The following is a 26591-nucleotide window of genomic DNA, read 5'->3' as shown; positions in this document are numbered from 1 at the left end:
TAGATTATTTATACATTTATTTATAATGAAATTATGGTCTAATTATTTACAACATAGAGGAAACCAGAGAATAAGTTTGTACAAAGCCAGTCTCCAAAGTATTCAAAAGTGTGCAAAATGACAGTATCTCAAACACTCTCGGCTCAGCCACCACCAATTCCTTCACTTCCACACGTCAATATTTGATACAAAAAAGTTCGTTTGGCAAAACCTGCCATGCCAAGAAAAGAGGAGACGCTGCGATTCCAGCCAGAGCCACCATCCTATGGGTGTCGTCCCATCTTTCTTCTGCCACAACCAGTTCAGAGAGACAGACAACTGTGTTTCCTTCAGTGGTGAGTTCTGACCAGCTCTGACCAGCTTTTTAGTCACATTTTCTTTGACTCAGCTGGAAACAAGAAGTTCAGGACCCGGGCAGTAACAAGAGCAATGGCTGCCTGAAACAAGCGTGGCAAAAGACGCCAACTCTGGATCATCCCAGGGAAGAAACAAAGCAGAAATAACTTCATTCTCCTAGTCAAGATCCAGCTATATCTGACCATTTTAAATGAGTACAACAGCATTTCCCAAACACAAGGAATCCAAATGGAAAGGGGGACAAGGAGCTCTTGGAATTAAATGTTAAGTACTGGAAGGAAGGGTCTTAAAACCATTTCCCACTAATAAATAGTAAGGCTTTGTTTGTAACCAGTTATCAAAATTGACCCAATAGTAGTAAAATACAAATAAAACTTTCTTTACAACAGAGTTGAGGCTATTCATTTGGAAAAGGCTAGACCAGGTCAAACACATGTGGCAATGGCGCAGTCCTGATATCTCTCTGGACAAGCACACTTCATCAACTGTTAAAATTCTAAGTGAACTTTGTCACATGTTATGCCACTGCAGAAATAGGGTTTTTAAAAAGGATGGCATCCCTTTATGACAGGAACACTGCGTCCCTAACATCTTCAAGGTCCAAGATGGCCCTCAGAACAGGTCCCAGAATCCTGTTTAATCAAGTGCATGCATTATTGCTAAGAAGAGTCGCCGAGCATCAAAGGTCTGCCCACCACGTCTTAGGGGGCCATCCAGAAGGGCATCTGCTGCTTGGCTCTTGGCTGTGACGCAGGGTACTGATAGCCCAGACTCCAGCCCTGTGGAAAGCTACTTGCATTTTTATGGACTCCATGTTCCTCCTCTTCATCAGAGGAGTCTGCGGCATAAGCTACTAAGCCAAGTCCCTTCTCGGTCGTTTTCATCTTCTTGGCTGGATAATCTAGAAGAGAGAACAACCCAACCCCATTCCCCACCAAGAAAAAAATACCATAAATTCGTTAATTAAAAAAAAAAAAAGATGTTAATTATAGGTGGTTAGATGGACACCATTTTGTAGTCACAGGGTCAATGGTCACCCCAAAACGTTGATGATCACACGAAAAACAGCCAGCACCAGCAAATGAGAATCCACCAGAACCATGTAAGAAAACAGAGAAAGAAAAAAAAAAAGAAAAGAAAAAAATAAAAAAAAAAAGAAAGAAAAAAGGGAAGTTAGCAAGCGAGTCTTTGAGGACTAGCATCTCACCTCTTAAAGAGCTAAAAGAAAAGAAGAAAAGAAGAAACTATTTTTTTATTCTGCTCATTTTTATCAACTGGAGGTAAGCGATACAAATGACCCCACGTACAAGACGAAGGGGTCTGGGATGCTGCTAGGTGATGGGCTCAGCTCCCGACACAAAGGCAAATTAATTTTTCCTAAATCTAATTAGATGGCCTCCAGTCAGACATCATGAGCAACAATCACTGTATTTCATAGGATTTTAACACCACTGGTAATACGTATAAATATATAAAGCAAGCAACTCTTATTTCTGACACAGAATAGTTAAAAATAAAAAGCTATATACTGTCCTATTAGGTTATTAACTTAAAAATATATATATACCATTAGCCAGTAAATCATAAAGGTAGGATTAAATCTGGATGAATGGCCACCAGGTTAGAAAACTAAGCGCTATGACCGACCGCCCTGCTTGGTCACTCCCAACCCCATCTACAATTAACTTACCATGGCTTCCTGCCAAGGCCCCAGAACCATTCCTTTCATCAGACTCTGTTTTTATTCCAGTCACTGGAAAGGCTGGTGGAGGCATCAACTGCCTGTTAAAAGCATGACAAATCTTTTTAGAGAGATTCAACCTATTAAATTACCTAGTCAAATACCAGTATTAACTGATGCTATGAATGCCCAACGACCGCTAATGAACTGTGACTTTACCATAACCACGTGCTCTACCTTCACCTCTTCAACTATCACCATGTCTACAAAGGGAGACCATGTCAAAACTAGCTCAAAGCAGTCAAGGCTCTTTCACTGATCACGTGTCTCCTCAGTACCCCTTCTGAAAGCTATGTCACCAAAGGAAAGGAGAACTCGAGCATTCAATCCTCAGCCACACACTGATCCAACACCTCCATCCACGATATGGGGCTTTTTCTCTTGCTTTCAAAATGGTACTTATTTTTATGTGTATGAGTATGTTGTCTATATGTGTCTACAGTTCCCACAGAACCCTGAAAAGGATGGTGTAATCCCTGGGACTGAAGCCACCAATGGTTATAAGCTACCAGGCAGGTACTCTTGAGAACTAAACCCAGACCCACTTATTGAGTGTCCTGTGCTCCTAACCCAAGCCATCTCTCCAGCTCCTACCCTTTTTATTTTTTTTTTCGAGGCAAAGTCTCATGTACCCCAAGATGCCTCAGACTTCTGCTTGCACCACTGTACCAGACTCGATCACTCTCAATTAGTAAAAACGGCTTGACTGTATTAACGCTTCTGTTACTGCCTAGCCTACAGGAAACCCAAAAGCCTCTGAAACATCATATTACCTAGTATTCAAGTAATTGTTCCATCCCAATTAACTTACCTGTCCCTCTCTCGCTCTTTGCCTGAGGAACTTGCCGGCTTCGATCCTGCGCCTTCTATCTCATTCTGACTGGAGAAGCCTGTACCTAAATTAGTCATATGAATGGGTCCATGCTATGAGCAGAAAAATACAGTAGCATTAGCAAATCTACAACTGCTGCATTGACTTTAGCTCCTTAATGTAACTGTCAAGTGCCTCATCTTTCTGATAACTGCCACCAATTAAATGGCATTACACGTTCTTTGGGATTTGTGAGAATAAATAGTCAAGTAGGGGTTCCTGTTTCTGTAGAACTTAGTCATGGGGAAAGTGTAATTCGTTATATAAGCAACCGTTCTAAATACAATGGCTTCTGGATACCTGGTAACATTAACTACAAATAAATAAATGAATGAATGAATAAATGTGTCTCTTCTGCTGAAACAACAACAAAACTATTCTCATCTTTCCTGGCACTGGGGATTAACCCAGGGCCTTGAGCATATGCTGCCTGCTCCTCTAAATCATCTTGCCAGTGACTATGTTCATAATGTGTTATCGCTCCACTTCTGACATGTTCTTCCTGGGGTGGGAAAATAGGGTAGAGCTAAGAGAAACTGTCTTTTTTTTAATTTTTTAAAGATTTATTATGTTTGCCTACATGCAATAAGAGAGCACAAAATCTCACTACAGATGGTCGTGAACCACCATGTGGATACTGGGAATTGAACTCAGGACCTCTGGAAGAGCAACAAGTGCTCTTAACCTCTGAGCCATCTCTCCAGCCCTTTTAAAAAAAAAAAAAGGTGGGGGGGGGCAAAGAGAACAGCAAATTGAAAGCCACAGGTTAATTAAAAACCATGGAAAGAGAAAGCAGACTCCTTCGAGGAAAAAAAAAATCACAAATTTGAAGATTGATAGCTTTTGATGAGTGGCTTTCAAGACTGTTGTCCTGAATATGAAAAAGCATGAAATTTTAATACGACTCCTAATGTCAGTCACAGGAGACTTCCCTCCACACCATGTTTTAACACTGACCTCAAAAAACAAAAAAATGGCAAAGGAGAATGACTCTTGCCTTAAATTAATTCCTCAAGAATAAAATCCTCACCTAATCTGTTTCCAGAAGCAAAACTCTTATCCCATAAGACAGTTGCTATGGATGCAAATTCTCTTACTTAAAAGGAAAACACAGCAAGGGAAGATAAAGGAAGGAAGATTGGATATTTATTTAACCTGGTATCCAAGCAGTCCAGACTCGCGCTCATCAGGCAGCTCCTCTGTGAATCGCCTCTTCTGGGACTGGGGCTGAGCTGAGAGTGGGGGCTGGGGCTGAGGGCCAGCAGGCAAGGCAGTTTTGACAGGAGCAGCAGGAATAAAAGGAGCACTTATCGGACTCTAGGACCAAAGAAAGCAAGGAGAAACAAAGTATGAGATGCTGGATGAATAAATTACGTTGAGAGAGTAGATCTGAATAAGCAGTAACTTTCAGGAATCTGATATTCATTCCCACCCCCCAAACTAACAACCAATGGGCGCTCTGATTCTCAGGCTGCACCTTTAATCTATTTGGTGTGCTGAGGTCTGGTCTATACAGCAAGTTCCAGGCCTGCCAAGGCTATCAAAGACCTTATCAAAATTGTAAAATAGTCTTAAAATTGTGTTTGTATAGCATATATGCACACGTGTACACTTGTGTACACAAATGGAGGCCAGTGGGGGCATCTAGTGTCTCTTACTCTCCAACTATTCCTTTGAAGAAGGTTATCTCCTTGAGCCTGAAAACGACTTTCTGGCCTAGATAGAAGTCAAGAGGATCTTCCTGTCCCTGCCTCCGGGGATCTGGTACTACAGGTAATGCAGAAATGTCTGAATGCTAGAATCCAAAATGAGGTCCACATAACTGCCCAGTAAAAAGTTAACTGCTGGGTCATCCATCTAACCTACTACTGAAGTCCTTTATGGTGATAAACTGCACTCTCCTTCAGTGCTCACAGCCCACGGGTACCTACCTACCTGTGGTAATGGACAAAGACTGTAGCTTATTTTGGAAGAAGTCCCCTATGAGGAGGCCACATGTAGGATCCACTAGCAATCCCACACTCCAATTTAGTCTTTCCATTACCACTGAGGACTATAGAGAACACATAGAGATGAGCTAGACATCTAATCTTTTCCTAAAATTGTATTCTATTGATGGTACAGATTAGAACCAAGGTCAAATACTCTAGCAGATAAAATTGAACTCAACAATATCACAGGCCTGAGTTTCAGATTTTACCTCATATCATATCCCCAAACTGTCACTTTACTTTTCACAACCTCGTTTCGCCATCTCTGACATGGAAAACAGAACAATGACAATACGCTCTATGTCCTGGAGTAGGACTTAACGAGATGGGCAGACTCATCAGGAAATAATGGGAGGTAACTGGGTGCAGGGGTCTCAGCAAGCATCACAGCCAGCAGGGAAACCATCTGTGTGAAGTTAAGGATAAAACTACAGAGCAGGTAGATTCTATTTGTCCACTGTTATCTATGACTCCTATTCTTTTTAAGACTTTTGTGGCTGGGGCGGGGGAGGGGAGTTCAAGGCCATCTTTAGCTGGCATCCAACCTGAGCTGCCTGAGACCTTGTCTCAAAACCAATCATTACTTGGAAAAGCAGCCACTGATTTAAAAACACACACACACAGAGCTGGAGATATGGCTCAGTGGTCAAGAGGTCCTGAGTTCAATTCCCAGCAACCACATGGTGGTTCACAACCATCTGTAATGAGATCTGGTACCCTCTTCTGGCATGCGGGCATACATGGAGGCAGAATGTTGTATACATAATAAATAAATCTTTAAAAAAAAATAAAGACTTTAGGAACAGATAAATCTTTCTCAGATACAAAAGATTTCCTGACTGCCAAGTGTCAAATGAAGCCAGAGTTTTGTTTTGTTTGCTTGTTTTCTTTTAGTTTTGTTTTTGTTTTTTTTGAGATAGGGTTTTTCTTTATAGCAGCCCTGGCAGCCTGGAACTCACTTTGTAGACCAGGCTGGCCTCAAATTCAGAGATCTCTGCCTTGCTGGTGCTGGGATTAAAGGTGTGCACCACCACCACCCAGGCTTCATTTGCTTTTTTTTTTTTCCAGATTGGATTTCTTTGCGAAGCCCTGGCTATTCAGAGGTTACTTTTTCTTTTCTTTCTTTTTTTATTTATTCCTGCTTTTGGGGACAGGGTTTCTCTGAGTAGCTTTGGAGCCTGTCCTAGAACTGGCTTTGCAGACTGCTGCTGACCTAGAACTCACAGAGATCTGCCTCCGCCTCTGCCTCCCGAGTACTGGAATTAAAGGCACGAGCCACCACGGCCTGGCCCATTAACAGAAATTTTAAAGGAGTACTGAATTATGCTAAAATCTGTATTATTGTGTTTGGACTGACTAGATAGTACAAACAAATATCTCCCATTTAAGTGATTAAGTATTTGTATTTACCATCTGTTATCCAGACAACTGGTCATAAAGGATAAAGACAATGCTTAGAATGGCAAAATAATATTGCACTAATTCCTATTAACCCACTCCTCCCCCTCTTTAACGCTCTAGGGGACAGTGAGACCCGGGAAAATGGATCTGATAATGAAGCAGACTAAATCTCATGCAGAAGACAACTTTATCCAGAACCTCAGACACTTTATACTCTGAGGAGTCACATGAGCAAAGCGTACAATCCAAAAGGCAAGCTGCACATGACCAACAAGTCTCATGTGGTAAAATGTTTTCCCATGGAGGCATATAAACAAATAACAGTAGGCAGTTTAGTAAATAATCTAAAGTAACCTTACTCCTACCCACTACACCTGGGGGGAGAATGAGAGCATAACCCAAGAACACTTCCGTGCTTATAAAGAAACCGAGCTCACAAGACTCTTGGTTTCTTCAGAAGCACTCAGAAATCTCTTCACACAACTCCATTCTTGGATACTGTTCCAACATCTCCCCTCTTTTTATTTTATTATTTTGGTTTTTGAGACAGGCTTTCTCTGTGTTGTCCTCGCTGTTTTGGAACTCACTCTGAAGACCAGAATGGCCTCTGGACCTGGAGATCCACCTGCTTCTGTCTCCCAAGTGCTGGGATTAATGGCGTGTGCCACTAAAAATTATTTTATTTTTTAATAGCAGGAAATCCAGAGTGGTTTTAAGATGCTGTAGATAAATTTGTTATTTGATGCTGAGTATTCTATAAGCAGGCTTCAGTATTCTAATATTAATGAATATTATTAGAATATAATTATATATAAGAATATATTCTAATAATAATGAATATTATTAGAACAGTGGGAGTACTTTATGTGTGATACTTTGCCATCAACAACAGGGATATAACCTATGTCTACCTATTGGTTACATTATTATATTGATCAGAAAAATCTAGAGAGCCTAGGCGGTAGTGGCGCACGCCTTTAATCCCAGCACTCGGGAGGCAGAGGCAGGCGGATCTCTGTGAGTTCGAGGCCAGCCTGGTCTACAAGAGCTAGTTAGCTAGTTCCAGGACAGGCTCCAAAAAACCACAGAGAAACCCTGTATCGAAAAAAAAAAAAAAAGAAAAAAAATCTAGAGAATAGCTTGAAAAAGAGACCCGTATTAATAGTTCTGGTTTCATTTAGAATGTCAGTCCATCTTTGCCTTTAATAGGAATAGAAGTATTATGATGTCCTATGCAAATGGGAAGTGATTCAAATCCCATGTAAAAATTAAAAGCAGTCACTTCTTCAGACGAATGAACGAGTCTGTTACAGCCCTAAGGTCCAGTCATAAACAGAGTCATTGGTGTAAATGACAAGACCTGAGTCTACTCAACCTGCATGCTCAGAGGCATTCGTAGCAGATGTGCAGGGCAAAGAAGCTAGCCTCATCAGAAAAAGACTCTTAAGGTGACATAGGGCTTTGTGCTCTTTACACAACAAGGTCTCCCTTTACGTGTGAGGCCAATCTATCCTCTTAACTTTCACTGTTCTGTTGCCTTCTTTTTGATGGCCAGGGCCAGAGGAGCAGAAGAAAAATCTCTAATGTTTCAGTGGAACCATCTGAAATGACAGAGGCATACCCCTTCTCCATTTTCTTCTGGAGAAGAAAAAATAGGGCAGGTTAATCCCTCAGCTTCCTTATTTCTTTCTGCAGTAAAATCAGGGACCAGTCTGGCCTCAAATTCAGAGATCCACCTGCCTCTGCTTCCCTAATACCGGAATCAAAAGCATGCACCACCACATCCATCTATGACTAATATTTTACAAACTGTAACTTATTAGCTAATGTACACTGGACCATTATCATTTTTAGTTGTAATAGGTCCTAGAAAGAAAATGCATAATGCCAATTATATGACATAATGGCATTTTTCGGTCCTGTGCTCCATTGCTGACTAGACAGGGAGGGGATCATGCATGCCTTTATAATTTTAAATTTTAGTACAGACGTCTACATACCTGACGGTAGAGAAGGTCCCAGACACAGACAGCTGTAGTATCAGATACCAAGCTGATGTCAACTCATTATTAATTATGCATTAGAAGCTTGGAATAAAATAATGCCTTTATATTGTATTTAAAAAAGGCATTAACAGAGGATAGGCTTCTCTAATTAACATACTTGGCAGAGTCTGATAATTTATCAGATCAAGGGCAAGCATAAAATATAAAAACAAGGGCTGAGGGCTGGAGAGGTGGCTCAGCAATTAAGAGTACCAACTGCTCTTCCAAAGGACCCAGATTCAACTTCCAGCATCCACATGGCAGCTCATAACTGTCTGTAACTACAAGATCTAACATCCTCACACAGACATACATGCAGGCAAAACACCAGTAGACATGAAAATAAAATATTAAAAATACTTAAAAACAAAAATTAACAATGGTTAATTGCACAGCCAGAACAATTTTAATTTGAGCCCAAGCAGATTTTACTAGGTGACAGGATATTTAGAAGTACCAGAGAAATAGTCAGAAAATCCTAGTAGAAAGCAATGAAGTTGTACTACATAAGCATTAAAATACAGATCCAGCTGATACTGTAAGCCTAACTGTTTTACTGAGGAAGAATTTGTTAGAAGGGTCTCAGTTTTTACTGAATTCAGTACATTCTGATGTAATAGATATTGAATGCATTTTTGGTTTAACTCCTTTTGGCCTCCAAGGGAACTGAGAAACATGTAATTAGGCTTGCATTTTAGTCCTATTTATATTTTTAAATTTTTATATATTTTTATTAAGCGTATTTATATTTTTATTTAATTTATGTTGTACAAAAATATGAACTTTAAAAATGAAGCTAGTACTGAAAAGTAAAATTTCATATTTTGTTAATGCTTCTGTTAAACTAATAAAGCTACGGTAAGCTTTGTATTTATTTTTTTTTTAATATTTATTTATCTATTTATTATGTATACAATATTCTGTCTGTGTGTATGTCTGCAGACCAGAAGAGGGCACCAGACCTCATTACAGATGGTTGTGAGCCACCATGTGGTTGCCGGGAATTGAACTCAGGACCTCTGGAAGAGCAGACAATGCTCTTAACCACTGAGCCATCTCTCCAGCCCCCAAGCTTTGTATTTATTAATCATTAAACACTTTAAATGTCAGATGAAGCGTTTCTCTAGACTGAGAATCATCTATTAAGTATACCCGATTTTAAACAAACTAGCTTATTTAGAATAAAGCTTGCACTAATAAGTGAATTACATTTGTATTTAGCATGACCATTAGGGATAGTTTTGAGCACATTGAAAATTTTGATCATTTTTAAGGTCACTGACCATTGACTTGCATGCTCTAATTATCTTAACAGTTACAAGTAACACATTTAAACACAATGAAACTTTCGGAAAGTTTCCAGATGACAACAAAGCTTTGGGTTTCAGTGACCAGGAATAGTGTTCAGGATAACCGACGTGGGAGGAAGGATGTGCACTAAGAATAAAATGGGTTCTGTTGACTGAGAGGATTGTCCAGGATTTGGGGTGGATTCAAAAGCCTGGCTCTATAGAATAGCAAAAACTCAACTTGGCAGTAATGGTGCACATCTTAAAACTCAGCACTCAGGAGGTAGAGACAGGTGAATCTCTGTGAGTTCCAGGCCGGCCTGCTCTACATGAGCTAGTTCCAGGACAGCCTCCAAAGCTACAAAGAAACCCTGTCTCGAAAAACCAAACAACCAACAAACAAACAAAAAGCAAAAAAATCACCAAGTATCACTCACAGCCTTCTAGAGGGAAAACTGGCAACGTGCACCTCTCTTCCGTCCACCAGGAAAGCCTCTTTGTTTAACAATTCCAGAGTGCTTGCTGTAAGCTGTGCATTCTACAGATGTGGGTGGTGACTTATGCCTTTATTTTATTTATCAGTCTGGTCTACAGAGTCAGAGCTCCATAGTGAGAGGCACTCAAAAAGCCTCTAAAGGCACCTGATCTCACAGAGAGATCCATCCCTCAAGCCACATACATACAAGGTAGGAAGAGTGAAAATCCCCCGGGAACTGGAATCACAGGTAGTTGTGATCTGCCTAGTGTGGGTCCTCGGCAAGAACTGAGGCATCTCCCAAGCCTCCACCTCTTTTGTTTTTTGACAGTCTTTTGCTGACCAGAAACTCCCCAAGTAAGCTAGTTGGCCAGACAGACCTAGGACTGACCCGTCTCTGCCTTCCCAACACTGAAATCATAAACATATAAAACAAAACCTGGATTTGCCACCAGCCCCTTTTTTTGGAGACAGGGTTTCACTGTGTAGACCTTGCTGGCCTGGAATTTGAAGAAATCCATTTGCCTATGCCTCCCAAGTGCTCTTTGCCCTTGAGATCATGAAGCTAAGGGCAAGGAACTAACTCTGACCTGCCCACTCATATCATAATTAAAGAATGAGTCACGACAGGCATGGTAGTGCAACGCCTTTAATCCCAGCACTTGCAGAGGCAGGTGGATCTTTGTCAGTTCAAGGCCAACCTGGTCTACAGAGCTAGTTCCAGGACAGGCTTCAAAGTTACAGAGAAACCTTGTCTCTAAAAGCCAAAAAAAAAAAAAAAAAAAAAAAAAAAAAAAAAAAAAAAAAAAAAAAAAAAAAAAAAAAAAAAAAGGAAAAAAGGAAGTCACATTCAATAGGTGTTTTCTACAGCTTTCGCACACCAACAAGAGCACCTGTGACAGACTGTACAAGCCAGCAAGCACAATCTAAAACACCCGTTATTTGATTTAGAAAAAAAAAAAAGTCTACAATGACTCCCACTTGAACATCTATTGGGGCAGACCTGTGCAGCTAAGGAGAACTAGAAACTAAGAGTGGCGCATGTACTATCCCAAGGTCCTCAAAAGACAACAGGACAAAACACACAACAGGACTGACTTCTACAAAGAACCGTTCCCCAGTTTCTCCTAAGTTCAACAGCATACTGCATATGCTGGCATCCTACCTGTCCAGTGCTAGCTGGAGGTTGCACTTGTGTTATCGGATATTGTGTTGGCACAGGTGGGACTCCAGTGGGTAATGCTGGCAAGACTCCAGGTGCCAGAGAAACAGCTGGTGGCACTATACTTGGTACTCCATAGGGAGACTGAACTGGCTGCTGAGGAGGGGGAACAACAGGGTAACCAGACTGATAGCCATTGGATGGATAATATGGTGGTTGAGGAGGGATACTACTTATAGCAGAGGGTTGTGTATAGCCTGAGGGGAAGAAAAAAAGTCTTTAATCAGCTGCACGAATGAAACATTTCACCTGACTTCTACACAGCAGGAAGACAAACATCAAGGCATGAATGGCTTTCTAAATTACCCTAAGTTGAAGGGACCACCACCAATGCCCTGGCACAACTAGTATAACCTCAAAATCATACCTAACCATAACTATCATTAACAAAATATTTTACCACTTTATGCCATACATACCCGGTAAAGGGACAGCAGTATTAATTTGATTCACAAATCTAGAATATTCAGCATGAACCTGGAAAAGTGGGGAAAAATGAAGTTAATAAAGACCAGTTCCAAATGATGCCATATTTATAGGTATATGATTATATATTAAACTAAAGCCATCATGAATTGAAGTATTTCCCCCGTGCTCTGATTTAAATGTGAATTAAGCCAGGCGGTGGTGACGCAGACCTTTAATCCCAGCAGGCGGGAGGCAAATCTCTGTGAGTTTGAGGCCAGCCAGGTCTACAAGAGCTAGTTCCAGGACAGCTATGACTGTTACACAGGGAAACCCTGTCTCAAAAAACCAAACTGAATAAACAAAAATAAAAATGTGAATTAAGGGGACTAATAAGCAAAGTTCTGTACATCAGCAGGATACATAATCCTAAATACAGAAACTACCCAATTCTGGGGCACAAAATCATCCAGCATGCCACAGATTTAGAGAAATTACAAATTTCCAAGTAACTAGCACAAATGGTAAGAATTCATTTACTGCCAGGTGTGTGGTGCATGCCTTTAATTAAGCACTGAGGAGGCAGTGGCAGCAGATGAGCTCAAGGCTAGCCTGATGTGCCTAACTAAGAGTTAAAAGCCAGCCAGCGATAGTGAGACACTGTCTCAAAAAGTAAAATAAATCATTCACCTTTTTTTTTCTTTTTTAAACCAGGAAACGTGCCTTCATGTAACTTCCAGACTAATAAGAATTAAGGTGTAGGGCTTTTTGTTGTTGATTTTGGTTTTCCGAGACAGAGTTTCTCTGTAACAGTCCTACTTACCCTGGATCTCTTTGTAGACCAGGCTGACCTCGAATTTACTGAGTTCCACCTGCCTCTGCCACTGCCACAGTGCAAGGATTAGGGATTAAAGGCATGCGACACCACGGCCCGGCTTACAGTTAAATTTTAATTTAGCTTAATTGGAAGTTAATGCAACTATAAGCTATCCTAATTTAGTTTGTAAAGACCATGTCTAGGAGGGTCAGTATACTTGTTTATAGTTACAGAGTCCACAACTCTACACATGGTACTGTGATTTCAATCCCAGCCACACACACAAACTCACTGTTTGTAAAAGATTCTCACAGAGCTTCTTAGCAGCAGCCAGGCCTTCAGGTTTGGGATGACTACAAATAAAGAATAAGCCATGAAGTCAAAGGAGGAAAGTGCTGTCTCATCTTCTTCTTATGCTGTTGTACACGTTTACTTTAATATGCTCACGATACAGCTCAAATCTAGTCCTCTGAAGTCATTTCTTAAACAAAGATTTTATTATTATAAAATTATAAGATTTATTTATTATATATACAATGTTCCTCCTGCATGTACACCTCTGCGCCAGAAGAGGGCACCAGATCTCATTACAGATGGCTATTGAGCCATTATGTGGTTGCTGGGAATTGAACTCAGGACCTCTGGGAAAACAGTCAGCGTTCTTAACCTCCGAGCCATCTCTCCAGCCCTCTGAAGTCATTTTTTAAATTTTATGTATTTATATTTTGTCTGAGTGCTCTGCATGTATACCTGCCCGCCAGAAGAGGGCATCAGATCCTACTATAGATGGTTGAGAGCCACCGTGTGGGTACTGGTAATTGAACTCAGGACCTCTGGAAGAGCAGCTCTCCAACCCCTCTGAAGTCAATCAACAGGAATATAAACAAAAGGTGGTTTTTGGTTTGTTTTGAGACATGGCTCACTCTAGCGCTCTGGCTGTCCTGGAACTGTGTAAATCAGTTTTTGCATCCCATGTGCTATTAAACAGATACGACATCACACTAATTAGCAACTTAAAATCTTTTTAGTTATAACTAACAGCTAAGCACTGTTGGTACACACCTTTAATCCCAGTGCTTAGGAGGCAGAGGCAGGATCTCTTTGGTTTTGTGGCCATCTGTTCTACAAAGTGAGCTCCAGGACAGCCAGTGCAGTACAGAGAAACTGTCTCAAGCAAACAAACAAAAGTTCTAACTAATATACCATCACTACATATATTTTATAATGCCTCTTCTCAGATAATGGTAATTTTTGACAAAGAGACTGGGGGGGAAATGGTTCAGCTAGAGCAGTTACTGCGGGGCTGGAGAGATGGCTTGGTGGTTAAGAGAGCACTGGCTGCTCTTCCAAAGGTCATGAGTTCAATTCCCAGAACCACATGGTGGCTCACAACCATCTGTAATGAGATTTGGCGCCCTCTTCTAGTGTGTGGGCATACATGGAAGCCGAATGTTGTATACATAATAAATAGATAGATAAATAAATAAGTCTTTAAAAAAAAAGAGCAGTTACTGGTCTCCAGAGGACCTGGGTTTGATTCCAAGCACCTACGTGGTAGTTCACAACCATCCTTAACTAAAGTTCTAGGTGAATCAGTAGCCTCTTCTGGACAACTCCTGCAGCAGGTACAAAGTAAACGTAAACACGAGTAGGTAAAACATTTAAACACAAAAAATAAAGCAGAGGTGAGGGGGAGAAAAAAAGTGATTCTGGGGCCACTCAGTCTCTGCACTTGGAAGGTAAGAGACAGGAAGATCAGAAATTCAAAGTCACCCTGGACCACATAATGAATTCAAGATCAGTATAGTCTACATGAAACCTGTCCACATGTTAAAATAAAATAGTTTAAGCCAGGTGTGGTGGTGGCTCACGCCTTTAATCCCAGCAATCTGGAAGCAGAGGCAGGTGGATCTCTATGAATTTTGAATTTGAGGTCAACTTGGTCGAAAGAGTTTCAGGACAGCCAGAGTTGTTTTACTCAGAGAAACCCTGTCTCAAAAAAAAAAAAAAAAAAAAAAAAGAAACAGAGAAAGAAAAATGTAGTTATGTTCGTGTATAGGTGCCTTCAGAGGTCAACAGCATATCCCGGGAACTGGACTTACAGATGGATATGATCCATTCTCCCTGAGTGATAGAAACAAAACCCATGTCTTCTGGAACAGCAAGTGCTCATTCATAACTGGGCAACCATCTTCCCAGCTTTAATAATTCAGTAATTTTTATTAACCTAATTTTAAAGTTATCATTCCAAGCTTACTTAATCCTTCATGTAGGTTTTGGGGGCTTGTTTGTTTTTTGAAGGCCTCAAAGCCATCATGTAGACAAAGATGACCTTGGAATCCTCATTCTCCTGTTCCCACATATGAATGCAAGGATTACAGATTTTAACCACCATCACCCCAGGATTTCACATTAGTTAAGTCTATTTTCTCTTGTTCGTTATGAAGTACTCCAGCCTATACTGAGAAGGATTAGTTCATCTGCAGCTCTTATCCATACCTGATATAAATATACATGGGTTCAAAAGCTTCTCGGCCTGACGCTGGCTCAATACAGCCTGAACCTTTGCCTCGTAGAAAGACCTTGGCACCTGTTTCAATTTGAATGTGTTGCAAATAGGAGCAGCCTGGACCTTCTACTTTCTCCTTAACATTAAAGGAGGGCACAGCATGTTCTAGTCCCACAAATAATTTATCTTGGACATAATGCATCTGTAAGAGAACAGAGAACTTTGATTAGTAAGAAACAGTACCGAAATAAGCTTGTAGGAAACTAGTCTACAAAGTAGTAGGATCATTTCGACACGGATCTTCGAAATTTTCTATCATAATCTCAACCCTCTTGCCTCAGCCTCCTAAGGAGGTTTAACACTTGTTTATTTAAGCTAAGTTAAACAAGGTTAGATTTATGGCCGCTAATAGTTAACTTGACATACCTCAGAAGATGGACCCTTCATTTAAGAATTGCCTCTACAGCCAGGCGGTGGTGGAGCACGCCTTTAATCCCAGCACTCGGGAGGCAGAAGCAGGTGGATCTCTGTGAGTTTGAGGCCAGCCTGGTCTACAATAGCTAGTTCCAGGAAGAAACCAAAAAGCTACGGAGAAACCCTGTTTCGAAAATCAAAAAAAAAAAAAATAAATAAATAAAAAATTAAAAAAAAATTGCCTCTACCAAAAAAGAACAGTGACACTTGCTTTTAATCCCTACACTCGGTAAGGCAGACCCAGGTGATCTCTGCGAATCTGAAGTCAGCCTGCTATAGATAGTGAGCTCCAGGTCAGAGCTACATATTAAGATCATGCGAGTTTGGGGAGGGGGAAGAGGATGAGATTTCTGGTAATGAATTGAGAACATACCTCTCACAAAGGCTCTCTCTCATTCCTCTCCAGAAGAGGAAACACAAGAAGTGGGGCCTGGTAGAGAGCCCCAATTCCTACTTTATGGATGTGAAATGCCTGGGAGGCTGTAAGATCCCCATGGCCTTTAGCCATGTACAATCAGTAGTCCAGTGTGTTGGCTACCCCACAGTCCTATCAGTCTATAGGAAGAAAAGCAAAGCTGATAGAAAAATGCTCCTCCAGGAGGAAGCAGCACTCAATTAGTGGAAACCATCCTAGTGAACACATTTTAGATATATAAAAAAAATGGGCGAGCCAGACGATGGCGGTGCATACATTTAATCGCAGCACTGGGGGGGGGGGGGGGGGGGGGGGGGGGGGGGGCAAAGGCAGGTGGATCTCTCTGAGTCTGGAGCCAGCCTGTCTACAGAGTGAATTCCAGGACAGTCAGAATTGTTATACAGAGAAACCTTGTCTTGGGGTGGGAGAGAAAAAGGGACGCAGGGAGAAAGGGAATGACAGAAAAAAACAAAGGAGGGAGGTAGCTGAGCAAACTATGGCAAGGAAGCGAAGCGGCATTCTTCCACTGGCTCCTGCTTTGCTTTTCTCTCTTGGCATCCACCCATGATGGAATAGAACATGAAAGCTGAGACGACCCTTTCTTCTTGCTCATGGTGCTTCTCATAGCAACAGAATAACTAGAAAAAGGCCTCTCCTATATGACCAGCTTAACTGATAGAATGCTTGCCTAGTACCACATAAATAGGGCATGGTAGCCCATGGTGACATGGGAGGTGGAAGCAGGTTTCTTGCCATGCTTTGCTACATAGTGAGTTAAAGTATAGCTAGGAATTTTTTTTTCTTTTGGTTTTTCAAGACAGGGTTTCTCTGTGTCTTTGCAGCCTGTCCTGGAACTAGCTCTTATAGAACAGGTTGGCCTCAAATTCACAAGCTAGGACTTTGGTTTTGGGTTTCTGTGTTTAATCCTGGCTGTCCTGAAACTCAGTAGATCCGCCTGCCTTTCTCCAGAGTGCTGGGATTAAAGGTGTGTGCCATCACACCCAACTCTAAGGCCCTATCTTAACAAAGGGGCTGGGGCTATATCAATTAGCAGGGTGGTAGCACAACATACATGAAGCCCTGAGCAGTGCATTAAAAAACAAACAGGGCCTGGAGAGATGGCTCAGCGGTTAAGAGCATTGCCTGCTCTTCTAAATGTCCTGAGTTCAAATCCCAGCAACCACCTGTAATGAGGTTTAGTGCCCTCTTCTGGCCTGCAGGCATACATGGAGACAGAACATTGTATACATAAATAAATATTTTTAAATAAATAAATAAAATAAAAAACCCAAGCCTGGTGGCACCTATTTTATTCCAGCACTTAGGAGAGGCAGGAGCATCAGAAGTCAAGGTTACTGAGCTAGTATGGGGTACCCAAGAGGAATTTATATAGCTAGATGTATAGCTCAGCGCAAGTTCTAGCACAGCCTATTCAAAGCCCTGCTAACCAAACCAGCACCACAAAACCTAAAACCCTTCATGTTCATGTACCTATCTACCTACCTCACCTACAAAATGAATTACCTGGTCAGCAAGAGCTAAGTAAAACACACACACGCACCACAGTACAGCGTTGAGTAAGCATAACCCACGTCTCTTCAACAGATGTTGAATTAATTTCAAAAACAATATTGTAATGACAATGCTGAAAAATGTTGGGTAGTACAGAAAGCCCTGTGGTTTTCTCCAGTAAGGGCTGCTCTCTCTACCCCTTTGTCTAGGAGGAGTGTATCAGCAAAGTCTTGCTTCATCAGACTCATCCTTCTTGGTCCTCCAACTGTCAGTTTACAAATACAGATTAAAATACTATCTTTACACTACATAATCTGTATATCCTTTGAACTACCAATCCCCTTTTGTAAATTCTGTCAATCTAAGATATTTAGATGCTTTTAATTCCATAACCCAGATAATCAGAATTACAGAAATCCCTGCCTCAAAAAATACATATAAATAAACAAAAATAAAAAAAGCAGGTAAGCCGGGCAGTGGTGGCGCATGCCTTTAATCCCAGCACTTGGGAGGCAGAGGCAGGCGGATCTCTGTCCTGGTCTACAAGAGCTAGTGCCAGGAAAAGCTCCAAAAAAAAAAAAAAACCCACAGAGAAACCCTGTCTCGAAAAACAAAACAAAACAAAAAAAAAAGCAGGTAATTCTTTTTCTTACTATGTATTATTTTGCACAGACATTTTTATAGAACAAACAAGCTCTTGCCAAAACCTACTCCTGACTGGAAGGAAGGCTTCTGGTTAATAGCAGGAGACAGCTGAGCGATGGGAGCCGGCTGGTGGTAGACAGTGACTGTCGCACCATTAAAAGTTGGACTTGTCCCTGTGGCAGCCTTTACCACTCCATTGGTGATTATTTCTTTGATTCGGTTTACAGCTCCTAGGGGAAAATTACAGACAGTAAGATACACAAAGGGGCTGGAAATACAGCTCAGTTAGTAATAAACTAAACATACCAAAGAATGAACTGACAAGAGTATAAAGAGAAACACAGGCCAATGTAAATTATATAACCCTCAGTTCAATTTCCAGATTACAGAAATATGCAACTCCCATATCTCTAAACCCCCATATACCACTGATAAAATTCATAAAGGGCAGTTATCAAGGACAGTACATTGTTATTGTCATGGTTTCAAATTTTTTACAGAGAAGTCACACGAGCCAAAAATTACTTACTGTCAACTAACTCCCGGGTCTGCCCCTGAACATGAAGATACAATGGACGATCCCTATAAAAAGAAATTTAAAAGACTGATCCCAAAGCCATTAAAACCCACCTTTAAAAAGCTACATATGCAATTCTACTACCGAGTTGTAAAGAAAGGAGAAACCTTGAGGTTCAATGGACCATGAGCCTGGTCTACTTGATGAGTCCCAAGCCAACAGAGAACCTGCTTTTAAAAATGGCTACCAGAAAGCCAGGTGGTTGTGATGCATGCCCTTAATCCCAGCACTTGGGAGGTAGAGGCAGGTGGATCTCCGTTCAAGGCCAGCCTGATATACAAGAGCTAGTTCCAGGACAGGCACCAAAGCTGCCACAGAGAAACCTTGTCTTGGAAAAAAAAAAAAAGAACCAGGCATGGTAGCCAATTTTAATCCCAGCTCTCATGAGGCAGAGGCACATGGATCTCTGTGATTTCAAAGACAGCCTACTCTACCAAGTGACCTCTAAGATACACAGGGCTACACATAGAAACCCTGTCTCAGGGAAATAAAGGAGTATTTGAAGCTCCTGAATTTGGTTCTCAGCTCCTGTACATAACATCTATCAAGGAAAACCCTCATATATAAAATAAAAACATTTAAAAACAACACAGCTTCAAAGGAGGCTGTCTTTGGGCCCCCACACATGAACACACAAAAAGGTTGATCCGAACTGATCAAGACCTAGAGTTAAGTGTTGTTGAGATGGCTCAGGTTGTTCTTCCAGAGCAACCATATGATACTACTGTCTGTAACTCCAGTTCTAGGGGGTCTGATACTTCATACCAAGGCACATAAAAATAAAGTTAAATAAATTATTTAAAAAACAAACAAAAAACAAAACTTTGACCTGTTAGTTCAAGTCTACAGACTCAGGAACCAGGACTGAAGCTTAGTTAGCAGAGCAGTGGCCACTCTCAGCACTGCACAAACTAGGTATGATCACAGTACCTGTGATAGGAAGCAGAGGCAGAAGGCTCACATGTTCATGGTCACCAAAGCGAGCTGAGCTGAGATGTTGCCACACCCAACCAAACCAAACAAAATCCTGTTTAGAAATTTATTCTTGGGCTGGAGAGATGGCTCAAAGATTAAGAGCTTTGACTGCTATTCCAGAGGTCCTGAGTTCAATTCCCAGCAACCACATGTTGGCTCATAACCATCAGTAATGAGATCTGGTGCCCTCTTCTAGTGTGTAGGCAGAACACTGTATGCGTAATAAATAAATCTTAAAAGAAAATTCCACTTTCAGGGAATTTAATTTGTTTAAATAAAAAAAAAAGCAATTTCCTCTTGAACTTTGTTGCTATTTGGTTCTTGAGTCAGGGTCTCTGTACATACCTAGATTGGCCTCAAACTCATGGAATCTTCGGACTACAGCTATTCTCATTGATCAAAGTTAACTAACTGGTACTGAGTTTGGATATACACACCTTTAATCCCAGGCACTACATAAGACAGGAGGATTACAAGTTTGACATCAGCCTCAGCAACTCAGGAAAATTTCTTAAAATAAAAAGCAAAAGACTAAACCAGGCATGGTGGTGCACAATTTTAGTCCCAGCACATAGGAGGCAGAGGAAGACAGAGCTCTGACTTCGAGGTCAGCCTGGTCTACAGAGTGAGTTGAGGACAACCAGGATTACAGAAAAACAAAAAAGTTATAAACTGGTAAGATGACTCAAAAGTTAAGAGCAGTTGCTGCTCTTTCGGAGGACCGACACTCAAATCAATCCTATCAGACTGCTCACAACTGCCTATAAATCTGGTTCCAAGAGGGCACTAGCAGTGGACCAGTATTTATCCCTAGTGCGTGAACTTGCAGTTTGGAGGCCATTTCCAAAGGAGGGATACCTTGCTCAGCCTAGATACAGGGGGAAAGAAGGTCTTGGCCCTGCCTCAAGTGATGACAGACTTTACTACCTCCCCATGGGAGGCCTCACCCTCTCTGAAAAGTGGATGGGGGATGGGGTGGGGAGAAAATGGGGAGAGCAGGAGAATGGGAAGTAGAGGGAACTGGGATCAGTATGTCAAAAAGATTGTTTTAAGAATAAAAGAAAAAATACAAAATTTAAAAAAATGCAAACCAGTTGTGGTTGTTTATAACTATAATACTAGCACTCAATAGGCTGAGGTAAAAAGATCACCATCAGGCTGGGCAGTGGTAGCATACTCCTTTAATTCCATACTCTGTGAATTCAAGACCAACATGGTCTACACAGTGAGTTCCAGGACAGGCTCCAAAGCTACAGAGAAACCCTGTCTTGAAAGACCAAGGGAAAAAAAAAAAAAGATCACCATCTGTTTGAGGCCAAATTGTCGAAAATGTGATCACTATCCAAAAAGAAAATTCTAAGGCTGGAAAAATGGCTGGCCCAATGAATAACAGTGCTTGTTGGAAAAACAAAAAAGCCTGAATTCAAATTCCTGGAACCCACAAAAAAGCTTGGAATTAAAAGCTGTGCCTCTGATTCCAGAGTTGGGAGATGGATATAGGCAAACCTCAGGAACTTCCTGGCCAGTCAAAAATGTTAAGCCTCAGTTTCAGTGACAGACACTGAGTCAAATTATATGATAAAGATAATCTGGCTCCTCGTGACTACAGAAGGCTTTGTGCACCTACACACACACACAAGAGGAAAGAGAGTAGGCAGCTAGCTAGATAGGTGATAATGAGATGACTCACAGTTAAAAAAAAAAAATGAGGCCCTAGATATAAATGCCATCGAAACCAGGCACTGGAGGGATGAAGGATGAGGAGACAGTAAGATCGTTGGGGCTCATTGGCCAGCCAGTCTAGTCAAAATGGTTAGAGCAGCTGGGCGATGGTGGCGCACGCCTTTAGTCCCAGCACTCGGGAGGCAGAGGCAGGTGGATCTCTGTGAGTTCGAGACCAGCCTGGTCTACAGAGCTAGTTCCAGGACAGGCTCCAAAGCCACAGAGAAACCCTGTCTCGAAAAACCAAAAAAAAAAAAAAATGGTTAGAGCAGATGTCACAAAAAGGTGGGAAACAGGGACTGGAGAGATGGCTCAGAGGTTAAGAGCACTCGTTGCTCTCCCAGACGTCCTGAGTTCAATTCCCAGGAACCACATGGTGACTGACAACCATCTATGATGAGGTCTGATGCCCTCTTCTGGCCTGCAGGCATACATGCAGACAGAACACTGTATACACAATAAATATTAAAAAAAAAAAAAGGTGGGAAACAGAAAATACCCAATGTCAACTTGTGGCCTCCTTACATGCATGGACATGAACACACACACACAACCATATACACACCAGGCATGGTGATAGACACTTATAATCCCAGCAGTTTGGAGGTGGATCTAAGAGGATCAGGTGTTCAAGATCATACTCAGCTATATATTAAGTTGGAGGACAGGAAGAACTACAAGAGACCCTGTCTTATAAATGACAGTCTAAAGACATCTTACATACGCCAGGTGGTGTTAGCACACACCTTTAATCTCAGCACCCATGAGGCAGACAGGACAGCATGGTCTACAAAATTAAGTTCCAGGACAGCTGGGTCTACACAGAGAAACTGTCTTGAAGGAAAAAGGTATATATATCTTCCATACTAACTAACAGAAGGGAAAATAAAAAATTGAGATTAAGGGGCTGGAGAGATGGCTCAGTGGTTAAGAGCACTGACTGCTCTTCCATAGGACCCGGGTTCAATTCCCAGCACCCACATGGCAGCTCACAACTGTCTGAAAATGCAGTTCCATGAGATCTGACACCTTCGCACCAATGTACATAAAATAAAGTTAAGTAAATCATTAAAAAGAAAAAATTAAAAAAAAAAAATTGAGATTAACTAGATACCTACAGCCTATAATTATTACAGGGCCAAAACCCAAAATACAACTAAAAGTGAAAAGTCTGGGAATGTAGTTCATTGTTCGAGCCTTTGTTTAGTTAGTATGTAGGCCCTAGGTTCACTCCTCAGTGGGAGACTGGAGTAGACTACAACATAATACAACCCCTATTGTGGGTCTCACAAGGTAGCCCTGACTGGCCAAGAACTACAAAGACCAGACTTCTGAGACTTGGAGACAATTTCTATAGGAAAGAGGTGTGTGAGAGATTGTGTTCCTGTGTACAGGGCACAGTGAAAGCCAGAAGTCAATCCTTGAGTGGTTGTTTTTAGAGTAGCTTTTTTTTAATGTGTATGCGTCTTTTGCATCTATGCCTGTGAACCATGTGTATACCTGGTGTCATGACGGCAGGAAAAGGATACTGGATCTCCTGAAACTGGAGTTAGGATGGTTGTGATTCATCATGTGGTGCTGGGCGTTGACACTGGGTCTTCTAGGAGAGTGGCAAGGGCTCTTAACCACTGAGCCATCTCTGTAGCCTAGAATGACCACTCTTGGCTTTTTTAAACTAAGACTCTCAATAGGCCCTGGGACTTACCAATTCAGCTCTTCTGGCTGGCCAGCAAATCCTGAGGATCCATCTTTCACCTCATCCTCTCCAGAGCTGAGATCTCAGTACTGGGATGTTCATATTCCATCCTCATACTTTCATTACAAGCACTTTTGAGACTGAGTCACCTCCCCAGGCCAAGAAAAATGTCTAAGCGTTAACCATTATTTCATGGTTTTTTTTCTCTAAAAAATTGTGAAATGAGGGGCTGGAGAGATGGCTCAGTGGTTAAAAGCACCGCCTGCTCGTCTAAAGGTCCTGAGTTCAATTCCCAGCAACCACATGGTGGCTCACAACCATCTGTAATGAGAGCCGGTGCCTTCTTTTGGCCCAATACACAATAATAAAAATCTTAAAAAAAAAATTGTGAAATGAGCCAGGTGGTGGTGGCGCATGCCTTTAATTCCAGCACTCGGGAGGCAGAGGCAGGTGAATCTCTGTGAGTTCGAGGCCAGCCTGATCTACAAGAGCTAGTTCCAGGACAGGCTTCAAAGCGAAAGAAACCCTGTCTTGAAAAACCAAAAAAGAAAAAACAAACAAACAAAAAAAAAGTGAAATGAAATCCAACAGCACTCCTCCTCACTCCTCCTCAAGCTACTACCCAAACACCTTTCCTGCAGATTCCCAAGGGAAGAAAACATGAAGTGGGCCATAGGATACACACCCAGGTCCCACTTTGGCCTTCTCCTCAGTCGTCATGAACCTTCCTCGAGTTGACACAGCAGCCCCACTAAGCCGACTGATCTAAAAATAGAAACATTCTATTAAAAATGATAACAAGACAAATACATATAGTTATGAAATTAAAAATAAAACTCTGATGTGGTATTAAGCTATTTCTACGGAAGGCAGCAGGACATCTCTCATTCACTTCACCAATAGAAATTGTCCTGATCTGGAACTCTGACTGCATCAAGCCCACCCAGGGAAGTCATCCACATCTCTTTTATTATTATTCTCTGCAGTTACACCCAATCCTGAGTTTACAACCCAAACCCACCCATGAATGCTTGTGTTCAGAAGTATCTTTCTGAATTCAGTTGCCACCCTCCCCAAAGATTCCCACGTCCCACACACCTCATCTTGAGTCTGTCCTCGAGTCAGCAAGTTCCTGCACGTCAGAGGCACATCGTTAATCTCTACTTCAGCCACCACCAGGTCATCCTTGCTTTTATTGCTAGTCAGGCCTTTGCCAGGGGCCTGCAGCTACAAAATAGAAAAAATGGAATTAAAAGGTTTTTTGTTTTGTATGTTTTTTGAGACAGGGTTTCTCTGTTTAAGAGCTCTGGCTGTCCTGGAACTTGCTCTTTAGACCAAGCCTCTATATCCCAAAGGTGCATGCCACCACCTGGTTGAATTACAAGTTTTTATGATTTCATTATGATTTATAGCTATCTCAAGTCCTACCTACTTTCCAGTTATTCTCTTTACCTAACAACAAAAACAACTTTTATAAAAAAGGAAATAAAACCTCACTTAAATATCATCACAGGGCTGACAAGACACCTCAGCAGGTAAAGCACTTGCCATGAGATCTATCAGCCCAAGCTCAGAAGAAAAAACAGTTCCTGAATAAATAAAGACCACACTCCACGAAGCAACCCTGTGACTCCTGAATACCAACCTGCTATGGAACCTGTGTCGTGTCTTCCAGCGAACATACAAGTAGTGGCTACAGACGGGGGTTGGCAGTAAGAACACCACCACCCGGCTACACAGGAAACATTTTTATGATGGTCAGTCATGAGGCTACTCACGATAGCCAATCATGAGGCCCGAGTTTTAATTCCCAGAATACATGAAGCAAACCAGATGTGGATCTGTCATCTCAGTGTCCCTACAGCAAGATAGGGGACGGACAGAAACTCAAGAATCCTGGAGCACAAATGCCAGCTCGCCTGACAGAGACGTAGCAGAGGACAGGGACCCCAACTCAGACAAGGAGGAAGTGACCCCTGACCTCCGATGTGCACTGTAGCAGCACACAGCTGCATGTCCTCCTGAAAAACGCTTGTGTGTGTCATATACAACACACACAGCAGATTATAGGTGCTTCCTGCCAATCCTGATGTTCTCCGTTCAATCCAGAGACCCCTCAGAGACCCAAACTAACCCAGACACACATACAAGTAAATATTTCTAAATACACTCACATAATTTGTCTGAACTTCATGTATCAGGAATGTATTGCTTTCAATGACGATAAAGTTCATAAAGGTAACAAGACCAACTAAAACTGTCTGACCTCAGGGTGTCATCAAAGCTGTTATCAGCAGCACTTGAGGGACAGGAGCGAGTAGGAGGCCAATCTTGTCTACATATACAAAGACCCTGTCTCAAACTAACAAAGAAAAAACCCTCTCCTTTACAGGAACAATTTAACAAGTCACCATCCACTTTCACCTTCATTAACCGGAATATTATAAAACTGAAAAGCGACGGAACTGCCAACAGCAGCGCGTCTTCACTCGGAATACCTTCTCGGCGGCATTCATTAACCGGAATATTATAAAACTGAAAAGCGACGGAACTGCCAACAGCAGCGCGTCTTCACTCGGAATACCTTCTCGGCGGCATTCATTAACCGGAATATTATAAAACTGAAAAGCGACGGAACTGCCAACAGCAGCGCGTCTTCACTCGGAATACCTTCTCGGCGGCATTCTGCGACGGTTTCAGCTTCCCTTTGGCCATGAGCATAGCATTGATCTTGGCGGCCACTGCAGCGGCCGCATCCAAGGCTCCGGAGGGAGCAGCCGTGGCGGCGGCCCCAGGACTTCCCCCGCTGCTGGTGACTTCCCCACCTGGGGCCGCTGGCGGAAGGAAGAGAAGCGGGGCTGGAGCCGGTTGGTCCCATTTGCTGCGGCGCCTACAGGTAGGAGAAGGAAAATACTGGGGCCCAAAGCCTTCCTTTGTACTGTTCTCTCGGGACACACCATTCCACTCTGCCTGTCATGTTCCATAGTCACGCACAATTTCCCATCAAAAACTCAGTTACACTCCTCCGAATTCCCACTTCTTTCAGCCCCTTTACAGAACAATCCCTCCCCAGTCACTTCCACCCGAAGACTCAAGTCGTCCCGGTATCCTCCAGCGTTTGCCTTCCCCTTGGCTCGCCCTTCGGGACGCTCCGAGTTCGCGTCTCCCTCGCACCTCGGCCGGCCTTTTCGCAGGCGCCCGCGGCCTGCTCAACATTCTCTGCAGAACCCGGCCTGAGCCCGGACGCGGCCACCCACACGCTGCCTGCCCGCCTCCCTCGCCCCGGCCCGTGCTCGCTTCCCCGCCGGGCCCGCGAATCCCCTACCCGCCGGCGGCAGGATGTGTCGCGCTCCCTGCGGACATGGCGGCCGGCTCTAGACAACCACCCGCCAACTACCCACCACCGCCCTCCCGCCACTTCCGCCCAGCGCGCTGACGCACGGCCTTTTCCG

General features: G+C 42.3%; 1 protein-coding gene and 1 non-coding gene across 2 annotated transcripts; both read right to left on the bottom strand.

Annotated features, from left to right (window-relative positions):
- On the bottom strand, window positions 1-26591 carry Khdc4 (KH domain containing 4, pre-mRNA splicing factor). Its single transcript, XM_050166260.1, has 14 exons — window positions 26465-26591; window positions 25810-26029; window positions 24238-24366; window positions 23825-23904; window positions 18699-18751; window positions 18236-18399; window positions 15114-15325; window positions 12907-12967; window positions 11812-11869; window positions 11336-11589; window positions 4125-4286; window positions 2910-3022; window positions 2048-2139; window positions 1-1258 (listed from the first exon to the last, which is right to left on the bottom strand). Exons 1-14 carry the CDS (start codon window positions 26500-26502, stop codon window positions 1059-1061), a joined length of 1836 nt encoding a protein of 611 aa, XP_050022217.1. The 5' UTR covers window positions 26503-26591; the 3' UTR covers window positions 1-1058.
- Window positions 17663-17790, bottom strand: LOC126486546 (small Cajal body-specific RNA 4). Its single transcript, XR_007588150.1, has one exon. It is a non-coding gene; the product is annotated as a small Cajal body-specific RNA 4 (non-coding RNA).

The sequence above is a fragment of the Alexandromys fortis genome, unplaced genomic scaffold, assembly GCF_014885135.2.
Source record: "Alexandromys fortis isolate MF-2015 unplaced genomic scaffold, M_Fortis_MF-2015_v1.1 scaffold_152, whole genome shotgun sequence".
Lineage (NCBI taxonomy): Eukaryota > Metazoa > Chordata > Mammalia > Rodentia > Cricetidae > Alexandromys > Alexandromys fortis.
The sequence above is the reverse complement of the archived record's forward strand: the minus strand, read 5'-3'. Positions and strand labels throughout refer to the sequence as shown.